Raw genomic sequence first — 18,610 nt, forward strand, 5'->3', positions numbered from 1 at the left:
GAGGACAACTGGAAATTAGTTTTTGATAAAGAGTATGTAAACAAACTTTTTCTACATGAAACAAAAAAGCCACTTTTTCATTTAAGGAAACCGTAATTTTAGCAAAACAAATTTAATTTATCCATTAGGATGGGCAGTTTCTGACTGATGTTTTTATTGAAACTTTTATTTTCTATTAGTTAATTATTCAGTTGGATACTGAAAAGAGAATATCTCATGTAAAATTCCATTTTTCATACAGCTTTTTGTGGGAACTATTCAATAACTTACGTAAGTTCTAAACATCTCAGTAGTCCCATGTGTAGACTAAAGCTTTAAAAAAGTACAATCAACTGATACATCTTTAAGGTTTTTAATGTGACGATTCTATGTGCATTGAATCACAGCGATTGTTCATGTATACATAGTATATACAGAGAGCAGCATGCACATTATTAGAATTTTTAAACAGGAATATCTGGACTTTTTGATTTTAAACACTTAGAAGATCTTTTGGCCTCTTTTTTCATAAAGACTTTAGTGATGCTAGCCTGTGGCCAGACACTACGCTTTCTTTGAGAAATAAGTGCTTTTTGCTCTTTCCTTTCTTTTATTGTGTATACAGCCCTGGCTTGTTTGTTTTTTTTAATTAATGTTCTAAAGTATAAGTGCTCTTCAAATATATATGTATTTTTTTTCTAAAACTTTCTGGATCATTTCTTTAAATCAATTTCAGGATATTTTCTTCAACAATTTCTTTCTGTTACTTCACTTTTCTTTCTTATGCTGAAGACTGCCTTCATTTTTTTGAAAGTGTTTCTCTAATGGTTATGTATCTTACGTATGGGAGATCACCTGTGTTTTTATCCTATGTTTAATAACAATCCTCTTGCTGGAGTCTATGTTATACCAGCAGTCCTGTCTAACTAAAGGTGCCTAAAGGAAGTTAAACTGATTCAGAAGGTTCAGACCTAGACATGATTTAGATCTGATTAATATGAGCTTTATCTTTACATGAAAACATTTCCGTTTGTTATTAACATTCCCACATTGATTTTAATTTTGAGTAAAACTGAACATGTCTTTGCTCTTTCTTTTGAATTTTTTTGACATCTCTTGTCAATGCCATCTGATCTAGACAACTAAATTTTGGAGAGTTGCATTCTTTACTATTTGATGTGTTGTCAATCTAATCATGTATTCATGTTTGAAATCATAGTAGTAGATATTATCATTTTTGAATAAAGAATAAGTTTTTTGAAGGTAAATGAACGAATTTTTAGTTGATGAAGTACTTTTGTTATTACTGTGTTGTTAGCATTTCTACATAGGATGATTTGAACATTGCTGTGAAAGAGTTCTTGAAATAGAGATTTAAAATAGAATTTTTGCTACAATTATTTTAATAAACTTTTTATTTGAGGATTACAAATGAGATTACCCTTCCCTCCAAGTATTTAGTACCCTTATGCAACTGACTTGGTAAATAAATGCGTTTAGAAAGCTTCTTGGGCTATTTTAATTAAAATGATAAGTTTTTAATTTGTGCTATTTAAATTTCAACTTTCTACATTATTTTCATTCTTCAGAAGTCATTTTTAACCAGTGAGCATATATGTACATATGAGCTGTCTTGACAATAGTGCGGATTTTACGCTGCCATATTATACTGCCGTTAAATGCCATATCTTCAACTGTTGTTTATGCAGGGCACAGTTTTCTTCTGAGAAATGAAGCTTATCCTAATTCTGTTGTCTTCAGATTATGTAACTTTTTGCTGTCATTTTCCATGCCCTTTTTACACGATGTACATTTTACATTAGCAAGATGATGAGAATTCGAAACCGAAACATAGCTGAAACGTAAGAGTAAGAAACTATTATGCTGTATTTTTTAATAATATTTTATATTTGGTGCTATATGAACATCTGTAGGAAAAAAAACCGAAAAGGTTGGATGATTTTTTAAAAATTTTTATTTATTTATTTATTTATTTTTGTATGTAGGTTTCTGCTTTGGGATTGGATCCCTCTGGTGCCCGTTTGATAACTGGTGGATATGACTACGATGTTAAATTTTGGGATTTTGCTGGAATGGATGCTTCTCTCCAAGCTTTTCGGTCACTCCAGCCTTGTGAATGGTATGAAAAAAGACTTCTTTTCTCATCTGAGAGAGCGCTTATGTTAATCTCCTAACAGAACACACAGAAGCCTTGTAAAGTGACTTAAAAGGCTAATGTTGCACTTCATGTGGTAAATGGAACATGAACCCAGGAACTTGCATATTTTTTTCTTTAGAAAGCTACAATTGAATTTACAGACTGAATTGTTAATAACATGTCAATAAACAGACTGTGAGCATCTCAGAGACACAGGCTGATGTTCTTAATTATAATCAAAACAAATGGACTACACTTTTCATATGGACTCTCCTTTTATGAAACTAATGAGGAAGAGAAGAGAGTTAGTGCAGTTCAACCCTTGGTGAACAGCCTAAAGGAATAACAGAATTTCTGCTACTACTGCAACAGTATTTCTGTGGATGGGATGGGGACCTCATTTTTATTACCACATTTGTTTACTAATTTCAGAAAATTGGGATATAGATTTCCTTAAGTTGGCCATGTCTTCTGCACAGCAACTTTCAAATAAGCAAGCAAATATTAATCTCAGTTGTTTATAGCAAGATACTTTCTAATGTTAAATGAATGAGGAACAATTTATAAGATGATTTCGTTCACTTATAATTAATTGCAATTTATTAGGCAGTAAGTAGCCCTTGAAATGTCTGTTTTTAATCATTATTTTCTGAAAAGACTGAACCTGAATTTTTGTCTGTTGGAAGATCAGAATTTTATTCTTATTACTTCAGGCACTGTATTTCATACATATCAAGGAAGAATGTTTTTGGTGAATGACACTTGTAGTTTAAATATACTGAAGTGTGACTTAAAGGTCTGAAAGCTTAAATATAAAATAATATTAAAAATTATATCTTGTAACTGCAGAGTTAACTGCTTTCAGGTATAGCAATTTCAATTATATTGTAATTGCTGTGTCATAATTTTAAAATATACTAGCTACATATACCTTCTGTGTCATGTAGTAAATATAAAGCTGGAACCCCAGCTATAACTGGTAAAAAGATCCTAAAACAAGTAAATCTTATTTCATATATTGAGGTATGCCAGTGAACACTATGAAGAGTCTTATATAACCTGTGCCCAGGTGTGTGTGTATTCTTATTTTATTTTTTCATTATAGAATTTATTGCAAGGGCTGTTAGCATTCACAGACTTCAGTTTCAAAGAATTCTGAGGAGTTCTGGTATGGAAGTGTTAGGTGTTAGCAGAAATGTAGTTTTGAGGCCTTATATTGAATTTCATTTTGAGAATAAAAAGTCTGAGAATAATTCCATATTGTCCAGGATTCAGTTTATAGCATAACTTTTATATTACTCTGATAATTTCTCCTCTGATTTGAGACAAATTTATTTTTTTAAAAAAGCCTTGCAAAAAAAAAAAAAAAAAAAAAACACTTTAAAACCATCTCAATATTTAAAGTGCAAATATTTAAGGCAATTGTAAGACAAAACAATGTTAAATGTGTAGAATTTAGTTCTCTCTGCCAATGTATATTCTGCATGTCCCAGCAAAAAGTACTATGAAAGTGCTGTGCAGATTTTGAAGCTTTAAACCTTTATTTTTTGATGTTTAGTTCTATTAAAATTAATAGCTTTTGTAAGTTTTCCAACACTCTTGCTTTAATATTAATAAGAACCAAATTTTTTTTCTTACGAATTGCCCCTGTGGAGTCTTGCTTTTGATCATGCTCCAGTAAACATCTGAAAAGTAGTAACTTCTGGGCTGTTCAAATACCTTGCTTATGGAACCTCTTTCTGGATGTAATTTTTGAAAGCCATATTGCACAGTTAGGTGTTTGTGGCAATACATTTTTTCTCAGACTAATTTTTTTTTGTATTTGATTTGATTTGTGGGTTTATGTTTCCATTGTACTAAGCATTATAGTTAGGTACAGTTTCTTGTTAGATGAACATTAAGTGTAAATATAAGATGAAAAACGAAGTTTGTTGAAACGTAACTATGTAGATGTATTCTACAATTATCAGTTGTTCTGCAGAGAATATTTTAGATGTTGTTTCTCCTGTGTGTTTCTTTTTAAATTTTTCAGTGTTTCAGCTTAATACAGTTGGCCTTCTTTTCTCTCCTCATTACAGGTATCCACTATTACTCTTTACACTCAGGATGCTTTTTTAGACATTGCCTCTGATTTGTTTAAAAAATTCTCAGACTCAAGTGTCTTACTTCTACAAAAAATAGGAGTTTGTAATACTTTGGCCAAACTGGCTTCCAGTTTGTATTACGTAATAGGGTACTTCAGGCAATTCTTGGCTTTTGAATCATAGTGTTATTAGTTTTGCCGAACATTTTTTGAATGAGAATCTTAGACTTACATTACTATAGTCAATGCAGAATTTCGAAAACATGCTTTGTAAGTGTTTTAATGTGTTGTATATTATCTTGGTTCAAGGAGAAGTTCAATAAATAATAGCTCCTGCTGAGTCAGCCTTTATTTCAGTACTACGTAAGACATAAACTAAATTTAGTTGCAAATTGTCTGCTGTTTTGTCTACCATCTGGGTGTTAATTTTACTGATATGAAATTTTAGGTTAAAAAGTTTTTTCCATAAAGTTACTAGGATTTGAATGCACATGGTTTATATTCTTCACCAGAAGAAAGACACAAAAATATTATTTCTTTATGCACTTGAATAACATTTTTTGTATTGCCTTGTTTATTGAGCTTGGTTTGGATGCCATGAGAATCCAAATAGAGTTATGAATGCATTCTGATATCTATTTTCAAATTAACTTAGCTCCAGGGTAAGTATTAATAAACCATAATGTCATTGTACGCTTTCTGTTAATGTGCCAGGATACACTAGTTTGCCTGTTTAGCCATCCTTGCAATGGCGTATAGCCTGGCAGAGAGACCAAAAGGTATCTGTTTTGGATATGGTACTGCAGTGAGCTTTCTACATAAAGCAGAGTGCTGAGAAATGATGTTGATACTATCACTGAGACTGGAAAGGGGTTTCTGACTTGTGAGCTATCTTCTGACTATCATTTAATTGTTTTTGTCATCCTTATATTATTCCATGATTTCTCTCCCAGGCTTTTTCAATCAAGGTAGGATGTATGTAAAAAAAAAAACAAACCGTACAGTAGATTTGTTCAGCAAATGAATAACCATTTGAGGTAAAGTAGTCTAGGCAAATCATTCTCCACTGTCATGTCTCCAGGTTCAGTAGAATATTTTACTTCATCTGAATTTTTCTTGAAATTGTAGCCCAGAACCAGAAAAGGGTGAGAGAATGCTGATATGTGACTAATTTCCTGGTATGTAATATATAATGGAGTTCTGTATGGGTCTACAACATCCTTTTGTAATACTTTGAGGATTACTGTAAATCCAGGTATTGCTTTTGAGCAAGTGAAAAAGAATTTTCAGGTCTGAAGAGCTGCATATGATATACACTGTTTTTCACCTGGAGTTATAAAGCTACTTCAAGTAAATATATTTGCCAGAAATGACATTTTAGGTGCCAATTTTGTAAATTTTTGTTTGATATGCTCTTTGGTTGAATAAGAAAGTTGGACACGTGAGAATAAAAAGCTTTAATCCATTAATCTCAGATTTCTTTTTGACATAGGAATGTATATGGGTCTATTTCTGCCATGTATTTTCTCACCATTGACAGTTCTGTTTTAATACTGGCCTACAGGAACTGAATTTAATTGAAACCTTTTTTTCTCTTTTTTTTTTAGTCACCAAATAAAGTCTTTACAGTATAGTAGCACAGGAGATGTCATTCTAGTTGTCTCTGGTAACTCTCAGGCAAAAGTTCTTGACAGAGATGGTTTCCCAGTAATGGAATGCATAAAAGGAGACCAATATATCGTGGATATGACAAACACCAAGGTAAGTAAAGTCTGTCTTTTTGCATTCAATTTGTTTTGTAATGAGAAACTTCATAAAGTTAATGAACAAGCATGCAAAGCCCTGTTGCTGGGAGGGATAGTCATGTATATTGATATCTACTAGGAACGAAGTGGCTTAGCAGGGGACTTGGTGACAATGGATGTTGGGCTGAATATGAGCTTATAGTTTCATTTTGTTGTAAATGAGACAAACTGTAAACTGGGCTACAATAAGGTGTGACCAGTAGATCAAAGGTAGTTACTATCTCCTTATCAGTGATCCTTGTTTCACATCTGAAATTCTAGGATTAATTTTGAGCCCTTCAGTTCAAGGTGGATTTGGAGAAACTGGAAGAAGAAGTCCAGGAGCTTATAAGGAAACCAGACATCTAAAGCATTTGTGCTATGAAGGGATCTGTACCCTTTTAGTTTGATGCAGAATACAGGGCAACGTGATAGTAGACCATAACTACTAGGAAACAGTTTAAACAATGGTGTAGCCAAATGCTTTTGAAACCACAGCAGTATTAGAATAGAGGCCTCTTGGTGTTTGTTGCTACAGAAGGTTTTTTGTAGGGTGGTAGTGCAGTGGATTATCCGTGGAATCTGTGGAACTTTCATCCATGCAGGTTTTCAAGACCCATCTAAACCAAGCTGATCTGTTCTAATCTTGGCTATTATCTGGTTCTGGGTGAGAGGCTGGCCTAGATGAATTCCAGAAATTTCTTCCAACTAATATATCTATGATGCTATGACAAATTCATCTCTTCAGAAGTGAGTCTTGTAAAAAATAATGAGCAGCAATGTGCACGTTTTTAGTAGCAGTTAAAAATGTGGAGAACAGCTGATTCATACTTCTGAAGTATTTTTATGACTGTTGTTGGGCTTTGAGCACTTTGCATCCTTACATCTGCAAACTATGTGAGACAAGGATTCTTTTACATTGGTTATTTAAATTCAGGTCGGTTTTATAAATAGCTTAAGAGCCTGAAAAAGTAATGATAATATCTACTGCTCAAGCTGATGACAAAATTGATTTATATATTGCTTGTAAAGCATATTGCCAAATAACTAGGATAAATACTGTTCTACCTGAGGCTATTCTTGTCTGATCACTATTTCTTTTGGCAAGTGATACAAATATAAAACCACCAAATGGTAACATCTGCTTTAGTTCTTGTTTACTTAAAAATTATTACAGGTTTCTTTATTTTCTTTCTCTTATAAACTTCTGGAATTCCAGTGTATTGTGATACAACAGTCAAAATGCTAACATATTTTTTTATTGCTCCATTAAGTTTTAAGTATTTCTCTCCATGTTTGTGCTTAAAGCCAACTGAAATAATTCCAGTAAAGGAAGAGTAGTTTTCAGATTTCTCTGTGAATGTTTCTTTGTAGGTGACATTGTGATAATGGAATTATCGTTTGATTCTTTTTTTTTTTTTTAAATTTCAAAAGTGATAGAGCTATCTACTCAATTTGCAGCATAAAATCTTTTGTTTATAACTTGCCGTAAGTTAAATCCATCTTGATGCTAGAATTCTGTTTCTTAAGTTCTTTCCAACACAGTCTTTGGGTACTGCAGTTTGGCATTGAATATGTGTATTCTGTCATTCCTGATCCTGGTAACTCTTGTCATTCCTCTTTTTTTTTTTTATGTAGTTTGGAACAATTTGTGCAATAGCATGTTAGTGCATGTTGTTTTGTCCTTACTTTGCCTGCATTACAGTTTTGCCAAGTTAAAAAGTAGAAATATGATTCCTTGCCTTATTCTGAGGGGAAAGAATATGAATAGGAGAGTATCTGGGGTTTTATATTTTGAAAATGAAGACAAGAAAAACGAAATGGATCACAATCCATAAAATTTGTCAAATCATTGTAATTTCAATCAGCCATTCTTCAGGAGGTTCTGATTCTGCCCTCAGTTTTTAGCATAGTTTGCCTTGATGGATTGGAGTAAAATTTACAAAAACTTTTAAGACTCGTTATAACAGCTTTTAAGAGTACCTTTATATATTTCTTTATTTCCTTAGGGTCATACAGCAATGCTTAATTCAGGCTGTTGGCATCCAAAAATAAAGGAAGAGTTTTTGACATGTTCTAATGATGGGTGAGTATTGAAGCGTATCTTTGACAGTTTTGGGGATTTTTTTTTTTGGCTTTTTTTGATTAAAGTTGGTTTTACAAAAATTCTTGAACAAAATTTAATTCTCACTTAAATGTCCTAGAGTATTTCTTATGAGTAGTTCTTGTGTATAGACTCATATAAATGAATTCTCTGGGAGGATAGGAATATTTCAGTTGGAAGTTGGAAATTTCATGTTAATTATAACTGAATATTGATTAATGTTATTTGACAAGTGTCAGAGAGACTGGTAAAAAGGATTTTATGGTCTCATTCTTGACGTTTGTGCTAAGAATCAAACTACACAAAATCTCTGAGGCGATTTCATTTATCAGGAAGGTTACTGCAGCTGTCAATAGCACGACAGCTTCCCCTCATCCTTTCATCAGTGAGAGGAGATCAACCCTGCTCTTGCTGTAAGCACCTTTCAGATATTGGAAGAGAGCAATATCTCTCCTCAGCCTCCTTTTCCCCAGACTAAACAGCCCCCGTTCCTTCAGTGTCACTTGTAGACACAAGTTGGTTTCAATAATAGGAATACTGATTTTGTGTTAGAATATTTTAAATTTTTGTTGTTGTTGTTTGGTTGTTTTTTTAAATGTAGAGGGAGTAGTACAGCTTCATTAGTTTGAATACTTTCTGGATGGTGAAAAATACATTAAGACATTATACATTTTCAAGACAGTCCAATTTTGTCCTATGTAAACAACTGCGTAACTAATGTATAAAATATGGATTCTCCACATCTCTGATACTTCAATTGCTGTGAATTGAAATGCTCTGGTCAAGTAAATAAAAATCTGTGTACACCAATGCTATAAATGGATACATAACTGTGTTTTCAGAAGCACTACATAGCTGAAATTATAGAATTATTTTAAACCTGTTTCATTGTGTTTTGTACTGGTGATCAGTATTTCTAGGATTTTGACATGTTGTATGAAAAGTAACTATTTAGGTTGATAATTTTCAACTCAGGACTTACATTTTAAAGACAATATTTAATCTGTGAAATTCTGTAACAACAAGTTGTGATCTTCAGAATTTACTACGCAATTAATTTAAGACTGGATCTAGACATAAATAATAAAGAAGTCTGGTTAGAGATGATCATTCAATTTCTGCAATGTCTCATGAGCTTGAAAAAGTTAAATACTTAATACAAAGAAATATAGTAAACTGTTATTTTCATGAATTATGTTTTCTATTTGTTTATTAATGAATAATGCCACTTAAAATGTAAGTTCCATTAGTAAGTGGCAATAGTTGTTGATATTATACAGCTACTGAATTTCAACCTTGTTTTTGGTGGTGAGTTTTGTTATTGCTTTTACAATAATCAAGTAAAAATGAGGATAGTGTCTAGTAATTTTCTCAGGAATAGCTGCTTTAAGATTTCTTTGTTGTAGTAATTTAGGAGAGCATTTTTCTTAGCAAGGTAGGATTAGAATACTTTCACAGTTGTGAAATTTAAAGAAAGAAATGGGCAGTGCAAGAGATACAATTATGGGCTGCTATTGATCTGGGCTGGAAGGACAATTATGGGCTGGAAGGACAAAGATTTTTCTGAATTTCAGGTGAAAGCAACATACAAATTGGATTTTTGTAAAATATTCCAGAAAACTACAATGTTGTATTTTATGCTGATTATTATGCATCTTGCATAAAACTTGGTAATAATGTGATTAATAGTTACATCTGTTCTCGTGCATTTTTTCCACTATTTATACTCAACTTTTCTGTGAATGTATTTCATTGATATGAAGCACTGTTTTTGGGTTTTTTTTGTTTGTTTGTTTGTTTGTTTTTTAAGTGAATAGGTTAGCACTTAATGTAATATCTGCAAAAATATGAGAAGAGTCTCTGTAAAAACTTTTTTTTATGCTGAGGGTAAAGCAAAAAAAAAACCTAACAACAAACAACTAGGAGATACTGAAGGCAAATTCAAAAAAGAACAAGTAGAGCCCTTACTGGAAAAGCAATAGGCATTCTCTTCTAACATCCCTTATACAACAGTTGTGGATAATGAAGGGAATAAGCCACAATGGTCAGCACTGTTCTTGCTATCAAAGACTAAATAGTGAGTTAGCTGAATCCATGTTTAGATATAGGTAGACTTTCAACATTCTAAATTGCCAGTAACTTCAGGAAAAATAATGTGTCTATTCTTTTGAAAATATCATGACGTTTCTGCAGTGATTTTATATCTGGAATTGGTAGAGTTTTAATATGAATAGATTAACTGTTTGTAAAGTCATCTATCATTGAGGTAGAACCCAATACATCTTTGTATGGCTTTTGTACATGGAGGATTCAGGTAAGAATTTTTCATCTAGACACTTTAAGTATATATATTTTATATACATATTTCTTTTCCTTTTAACATAAACCTGCTGTAGCTGAAATTGTTCCTTGGAGACATCAGTTATATATACTTGACTGTTTTGATTTCAGGTGATAAAGAATGTTGTAGTATGCTGAACTAAAAAGTAATTTCAATGGAGGCTATTAGGATTGCTATCGTAAAAGAAATGTTTTGAAAGATGGTCTGTCTCTTATGATTTATTCATGACATTTAGAATGGTTTTATTTTTTTTCTAAACAAATATCTTGAGTAGGTCTTGATGATAGTGTATTCTAATTTGCTGTTATTAGGCTATTTAAATTTTTTTTAAATCTTCAGACTGCAGATATATGGGTTACCAGCAGGGAGTCTCAGTGTGTTTTGTATGACTTGTTCAAGGACACAGGGTTTAACTCAGAAAAGAGTAATAAGAAAAAAGAAAGTTCCTTCTGACTCATATGTAAGATAAACAGCAACTGGTCAGCTTACACAGTGGAATGAATCAGACTACAGACCTGAGAATTATAGAATAATTCCTAAAACTTCTCTTGTTAACTTGTGTAAGCTTGTCTGCTACTGTGATTTTTAGTGAATATGTGTAACTTAGAGCAGTTCAGTTCATAGAATCATAGAATCCTTAGAGTTGGAATGGATCTCTGGACTTGATCCTGCAGCCAGTTCTTTGTCCATTGAACAGTCCACCCATCAAATTCATATCTTTCCAATTTGAAGAGCAGGATCTTGTGAGGTATCATGTCAAAGACCTTACTGAAATCCAGATAGACGACATCAATGGCTCTTCCTTTGTCCACTGTCACTGAGTAATATCATCATAAAAGGCTACCATAAAAGGATACCATTCATCAAGCAGGATTTGCCATGCTGGTGATGCCATGCTGGTTTTCCTGTATCACCTCACTGCCTTCCGAATGCTTAGCATAGCTTCCAGAATGTTCCATGATCTTTTGAGACAGAGAGGTAAGACTGATAGGTCAGTAGTTCCCAGGATCATCCTTTTTACCTTTCTGAAGTATGGGTGCAATGTTGCCTTTTTCCAGTCACCAAGGACATCACCTGTTTGCCACGACTTTTCAAATATCATAGAGAATGGCTGGACTCCCTGGTGCAAAATAGACAGGGATCTCCTGGAGAAAGACAAGCAGAGGGCCACAAAGATGATAAAGATGATAAAGGGCCTGAAGCATCTCTTCGATGAGGGTCTGTTCAGCTGTGAGAAAAGAAGACTCAGAAAGGATCTGATTAATTTCTATAAATATCTTAAGTACGGGAATCAAAGGGACATGGCCAACCTCTTTTCAGCAGTCTATGGGGACAGGTTAAGGGGAAATGGCCATAAACTGAAGCATAGGAAGTTTCGCACCAGTATGCGAAGGAACTTCTTCACAGTGAGGGTGATGGAGCACTGAAACAGACAGCCCAGAGGGGTTGTAGATTCCTCTTCTCTGGAGATACTCAAGACCCACGTAGACACCTCCCTGTGCAGCCTGCTCTAGGGGACCTGCTTTGCAGGGGATTTAACTCAGTGATCTCTAGAGGTCCCTTTCAGTCCATGTAATCCTGTGATTTGCTCAGGACTCTGGGATGCATCTCATCTGAACTCAGAGACTTATGGATGTTCAGGTTCTTCAGGTGGTCACGAGCCTGATTTTTGCTTTCAGTGGGAGGGATATTGATAGTCCTCTCCTACCAGGGCAAACATCTGAGGTCTCTGAGAGGAGCAGTTATTAGAGAAGACCAAGGCGAAAATGTTACTATGTACATTTGCCTTCTTTTCTGTTGTTACTAGCTTGCCTGCGTCACTCACTAAGGGTGGAGTACCCTACAAAACTTTCCTTTCTTGGTTGAGTTCATTTTATTTTTCTCAGAAGTATTCCAGATGGTGGCTTGCGTAAAAGCATAATAATAATAACTTTTTTTAAAAAAGTAAAAATCTGGCCTTATTTTTATACAAATATTTTCATTATTCTTGAGTTAGAGATGGACATCAGTTTCATTGTACTTTTGCAAATTTTTCAGTTTGCTAGCTTGTTAGTTGCAGAAGGAAAAAAAAAAAAAAACAGTTCTATAACTAATGTTATTTATGGCTGAATAAAAGTAATTAATCTAGAAATTTAGCTAAGTACTTTTAATACTATTGTATTTATTAACTAGAATAAGTCTTGTGCACATATACTCAGATCTGTGTAGTGTTGTTTCTGGTTAGTTTCCTGATGTTTCAAGTAATTAGAATAAAACTGTATCATAAGAGAAAGCAGGTATAGAATCTCAGTTGTCTCATTCATGAGACTGCTGTAACTTGTCTTTAAGAGCTTGCCTTGCAGAAATGATTAACTTTAAACCTGTCTGTAAACTTAATGTAGCCTTTCACTGTTTTTAAAACATACATCCAAAGCTCTTTTGGTAGTACTATTGACCTAATTTAAAATGTATTATTTTGCAAGCTTTCATTCATCTTTTCATTTATGGTTGTACACTGAACTTATAATCTAAAAAATTCTGAATACCTTTCACCTGCTTTTAAGTGCACATACACATTGCTGTTCTAGGTAAGGCTGAATGAAGCTTTTGGATAAATGTTTTTAGTACATTCTGCAACAGTGTGTTATATATTGTCTGCTTAATAAAGTGTGTTCAGTACACTCTTTGCCTTTACCATTGTGTATTTACCATTTTATTCAGGCTTATTTGGAACTTCAGTTAAGGCAAGGATCTGTCACATCTACAGAACTGCACTAAAGTTTATAGTAACACTGATGTCAATATTAATACATTGTGTGAAAGGGAAAGAAAATTTTGAAAATGGAAAAGGCTTAATACTACTCTATGGAGATATACCTGAGTGGTGTGCATTAAAAAAATACCCTTTGTTTTAGACAAAACTAACATCTTGTTTATATCATTCCAAAATATCATTTGACTTCTATGTTAAAACAACAAAGGAAGAGGAAACGGATAATATTGTTTTTATTATTTGGATTTTTTCTTATCACAAATGTGATAGATATTTCTGTATGAATAAGCAAGAAAGCTGAGTGATATTAAATGTTCCAGCAACAGGTGTTCTGTGTCCCTATTCTCATTCATTTTTCCTTTTAGAAGTATAATGGCGGCCAGACCTGAAATTTAGCAGTCCTGAACTTTGTGCTTCATCGTAGAAACCACTGCTATAGTTGCTCAACATCTGGTTCACAGTAGAAAATTCCTCTCACAAGCCTTCCCTCTCTCATCCTGTAATAAGTTAATGTTCGTATTCATTTAAATAATAGCTTCAAAAATATTGGCTGCCTGACCTCTGCAAAAAGTTGTTTAGGGATAAATTATACTTCAAGATAAACCTGTCTTCGGTTAAACAGATGAAGTTATTTCAGTGAAGTATATATCTGATAACTTTCATCCCCAACTGCCCTTTGCTTTTTATATGTTAACTAATTCCATCATATTAATTATGTTCACATTTAGAGCAGCTGTTGTCTCATCTTCCTTCTATTACTGCCTTGTTTCTTTCTCTGTGTAGGTGGTAGCTATCAGTATGAGTTCTTTCATGACCACTGTTTTTAGGCATGTGTTCCTTTAGTTTGGCCCAGAACTGCATAAAGATTTGATAGTCTGTTAGAAAAGAGATTTGAGGGAGGTCTGGAAAAGTACTGTTGGGGGTGGCCAGCAGTCAGTTTCCTGCCTCTAAAGCAATCAGTTGGTCTTCCTTCCATAATGCCATTATATCTTTCCTGAAATGGAAATACGACTTCAGCCTAAGAGATCCTGTTTTACTTCATTGGATGAGATCTTTGTCCCATAATCTTCAGAGCTAGACCACCTACTGCAGCTCACATTCTTGTTCCTTAGGTTTTTTATATTTTTGCCTCCATAACTTCAAGTTCACAGGACAGTGAGTTCTGGTATCTCCAAATTGCATGGCCATATGCTGTGAAGGAAGACTCCTTCGGAAAACTGGAATTACATAGCATTTCTCCCTTCACAGCATTTCTCACTCTTCAAGAGACATGCTGTCTGATGATATCACTTCATGTTGACAGTGTCAGCCTGAGCAATCTTTTAGTGAAAACAATGCTTGAGTTTGTCAGAGCTCCTTCAAGGCCTGGAATAGCTTTCTTAGCAGTTGGAGAACTCAAGCTATAATATTATCATTCTTCAGTGTTATAGGTATCATTTATATTGCATGTATGAGAACAGAGCTAAGAGCAGGTCTGGATTAACGTAGTTCAGTTTAAGTGGAATTATTGTCTAGATGCTATAGCTGACATTTGTTTCTCTAAATTGCAAATATATGAATTTGGCAGGTGGTCTGTTCAGTGGATGAGGAACTGGCTGCGAGATTGTGCCCAGAGGGTGACGGTCAATGTCTCAATGTCTGGATGGAGATCAGTGACAAGTGGTGTTCCTCAGGAAACTGGGATGGTTGCTCTTTAATATCTTCATCAGTGACACTGGCAGCGGGGCCAAGTGCGCACTCAGCAAGTGTGCTGTTGACACCAAGCTGTGTTGTGCAGTTGACACACCAGAGGGAGAGATGCCACCCGAAAGACCCAGACAGGCTCGAGCAGTGAGCCCAGGAGAACTTCATGATGTTCAGTCAGCCCAAATGCAAAGTCTTACACCTGGGTTCTGGCAACACTCACTATCAATACAAACTGGGAAATATAAGGATGGAGCACAACCACAGAACTTAGGAGTACTTGTGGATAGTAAGCTGAACATAAGCAAGCAGTGTGCCCATGCAGCCCAGGAAGCCAAGTGTGTCCTAGGCTGCATCAAAAGCAGTGTGGCCAGAAGGGAGAGGGAGGTGATCCTGCTCCTGTATTTTGTGCTGGTGAGACTTCACCTGGAGTACTGTGTCCAGATGTGAAGTCTTCAGTACAGGAAAAATGTGAAGCCTGTTGGAGCACATCCAAAGGAGGGCCACAAAAATGATCCTAGGGATAAAACACCTTCCCGATGACAACAGGGTGATGGAGCTGGGGGGCTGATCAACCTGGAGAACAGAAGGCTCTGAGATGACCTGATAGTGGCCTTTCAGAGGGGCTTTGAGGAAAAAGGGGACAGACTCTAGCAGGATCTGTTGTGATAGGACAGGGAGAAATGGTTTCAAACTAAAAGCAAAAAGTTGTTTGTTTTGTAGTAAAGGTGGTGAAGCACTGAAACAGGTTGCCCAGAGAGGGATGGTGCTAGGAGACTGAAATTCAAAGCCAGGGTGATCTAGTTGCGGATATTCCTGTTCATGGTAGAGGAGTTAGACTAAATGACCTTTAAAGATCCTTTCCAATTCAAATGATTCTATGATTCTATAATGTATTTGAAGAAATATGGTAATTGTTAGGTATGCTGTCTTTTTGGTTGTTAAAAAACAGCAGGCAAACCATAGCAGTGAAGAAAGTTCTCGGATAAATGTAACTAGTAATATTACTAATTAATACTAGTACACATTCAGCATCAGTGTTAAACATTTTATGCTTGTTAAATACAATGAATATTTATCAGTTGACTGCTTTGAAAACAACAGAGAAAAGTCATATACAAGTGCCAAGATCAGTATGAAAGTGTTTGTATAAATTTTTTCTTAGAATCTCGGTTTCAGCACTGCCTATCTTCACAATTTTGAAGACCAGTTGGCAAAGCATGTTTGAAACTAATTACTAGCATTTTGTCTTTGTTTAGGTAATAATTTTAAAAATATTTACTTAATTGCAATCTTAGGCCTATGTATAGTTGTCTTGTGCTTCTGTATAGTTTCTGGATTTACTTTTTAAAATAAGCCACATACTGTAGTGCGTAGCATTTGTATTGATGTCCAAAGTTAGTATTCTCTAAAAAGTCACCTTGTATATTTAGTTGTAGCACACTGCTTTATAGGGAAGAGAAAGCAAATTATATTGAGATGAAAAAACTAAATTTTCCAGTGCTGTAGTAGTGGCTTGGACTTATACTCTACAAGGGAGGAAAAAAAAACCCACCAAAACAATTAATGAACCAAACAAAAAAACCTGCCAAATTATTTCAAGTACATATGTACATGGACTTCATGCAAAATATTCCATATAAAGATGAAATTCTGATGTTTGAAATGTTTTCCTAAAGATTTTTGAGACTTTATTCTTGGAAAATGTTAGTGTTCAGGCATATTTTCAGAATTAGTTTATAATATAAATAGATGCAGTTCAGCTCTGATGAAATACCTTTATTCACATCAAGATGTTTTCTCCAGGGAGGGACCATATGAGGTTTAATGAGAACAGGTGTAGAGACTTGCAGCTGGGAGGTATAGCCTCATGAGTCAGTACAGGTTAGGGGATGACCTGCTGGAGGGGAGCTCTGCAGAGAAGGATCTGGGTGATCTGGTGAACAATGGGTTGGCTGTGAGCCGGCAGTGTGCCCTGGTAGCCAAGAAAGCCAGTGGTATTCTGGGGTGCATTAAAAAGAGTATGTCCAGCAGCTCACTCTCCACTCTGCCCTGGTGAGGCCATGTTTAGAATACCATGTCCAGTTCTGAGCTTTCTAGTTAAAAAAAAAAACAAACAACTACACATGTCTCCTAGGAGTTCAGCAGAGAGCCACAAAAGAGTTTGGAGCATCTCCGATATGAGAGAAGGCTGGCTGACCTGGGTCTGTTCAGCCTGGAGAAAAGAAGACTGAGAAGGGATCTGATAAATGTTTATAAATATCTAAAGGGAGGTAGGAGGCAAATGAATAAGGCCAGGCTCTTCTCGGTGTAGCAATAGGGCAAGGAGTAATAACCTAAAACTTGAAAATAGAAAGTTTCATATTAACATGAAGAAGAACTTCTTTATGGTTAGGGTGATGGAGCTCTGGAACAGGTTGTCCTGAGAGGCTGTGGAGTCTCCTTCTATGGAGATAGTCAAGATGTGGCTTGCCTACCTGTTTGACATATTGTAGAGTACCTGCTTTAGTGGGGGGTGGCGGGGGTGGCGTTGGAATAGATGTTCTCTTGAGGTCCCTTTCAACCTCTGTGATTCTGCTGTTCTGTTATGGCTGGAGTGCTAGAAGTTGTTCTTTTGTGTCCTCGGTAATCTTATAATGAAAATATAAATTGAAAAAGGCTTGGTGTATCCAGCAGACACAGAATTTAGATATTTACAGTACTTCAGTGCTTTTTAAACAATTTGTTCCTTTTAGATCCTTTGCGATGACCACAGCAAGAAGAAACAGCCTTTTCAAAGGAAGTTGTCTTTTGCTAGACAATCAAAATGTATTTGCTTAGCATGCAAAGGCAATGGTTTCAATGCGGGCATTTGCTTTTCTTGTCCTAGAACATTTAATATTTCTCTTGAAACTTGCATTGTGTAAAACGTTATACAGATAAACTTTCCTTGGGAACTGTTTCCTAACCCCTTTCTGTCAAAATGAGACAGATTGCAAAAGCTGTTTAATTATTATATCTTTTCTGGTCTTGGCTCATTCTGACTGAGGTAGTTTGAATAATAATTTTGAGCAGCCTTGTTAGCAGATCTGAGGGGTAAATAGCTTCTGGCAGGATAAAAATGACAGGAGGATGGAAGCTTTAATATTTCCATCAGCTCAGCTTCATATCAGATAGGGAAGGGGGCAGGAATTTGCTATTTTTAAAATTGGTAGGAAATTTCCCATGTTTTTTTGAGTCATACATAGATTTTTAAGCTTCCATTGTGATAACTTCGTTACACAAGTAGATTTCACTCTAGCAATTTCCTTTCCTGTTTTCTCCCATGAAAAATTGATTATGTCTTTTATTACATGTAGATGAACTTCTTTCCTCTCAAGCATTCATGGGTTAATTTTAACCTTTAACTCAATTTAAAGGACAATTTTCTCATGAGATACACATCTTGTTTTAATGGTTAGAATTCCCTGATTATTCTAGTAATAAATGGAAGTACAATAGCCTTAGTAAAGCAAACTCAAATGTTTTTTGTTTGATAATGAGAAATTAAACCAGGGTAGACAGGAATTTATTTTGGCGCTTTTGCTTACGAAGATAAACGTGCATTCTGTCTAAGAAAATAAAATTAAATCCCCACCATTCATGTTTAAATCTGATTCAGTTTTAAAGTTATGCAGTAAATGACTAATGATAGTTAATATCCTACAGATTGAAATTTTAGAAAAATATTTGCTTTGGGTTTTTGAC

The 18,610-nt window shown here is 34.8% G+C and overlaps 1 protein-coding gene across 1 annotated transcript in view; it reads left to right on the top strand.

Moving 5' to 3' along the window:
* The window catches only part of WDR70 (WD repeat domain 70), a 143,318-nt gene that overhangs the window by 41,026 nt on the left and 83,682 nt on the right, over window positions 1-18,610 (top strand). The window contains exons 7-9 of the mRNA XM_010725350.4: window positions 1,986-2,119; window positions 5,828-5,981; window positions 8,014-8,090. Of these exons, the coding sequence (XP_010723652.1) occupies window positions 1,986-2,119; window positions 5,828-5,981; window positions 8,014-8,090 (365 nt within the window). The remainder of the gene's footprint in view (window positions 1-1,985; window positions 2,120-5,827; window positions 5,982-8,013; window positions 8,091-18,610) is intronic.

Source organism: Meleagris gallopavo, chromosome Z (assembly GCF_905368555.1).
Source record: "Meleagris gallopavo chromosome Z, MGAL_WU_HG_1.1, whole genome shotgun sequence".
In the NCBI taxonomy this organism is placed as follows: domain Eukaryota; kingdom Metazoa; phylum Chordata; class Aves; order Galliformes; family Phasianidae; genus Meleagris; species Meleagris gallopavo.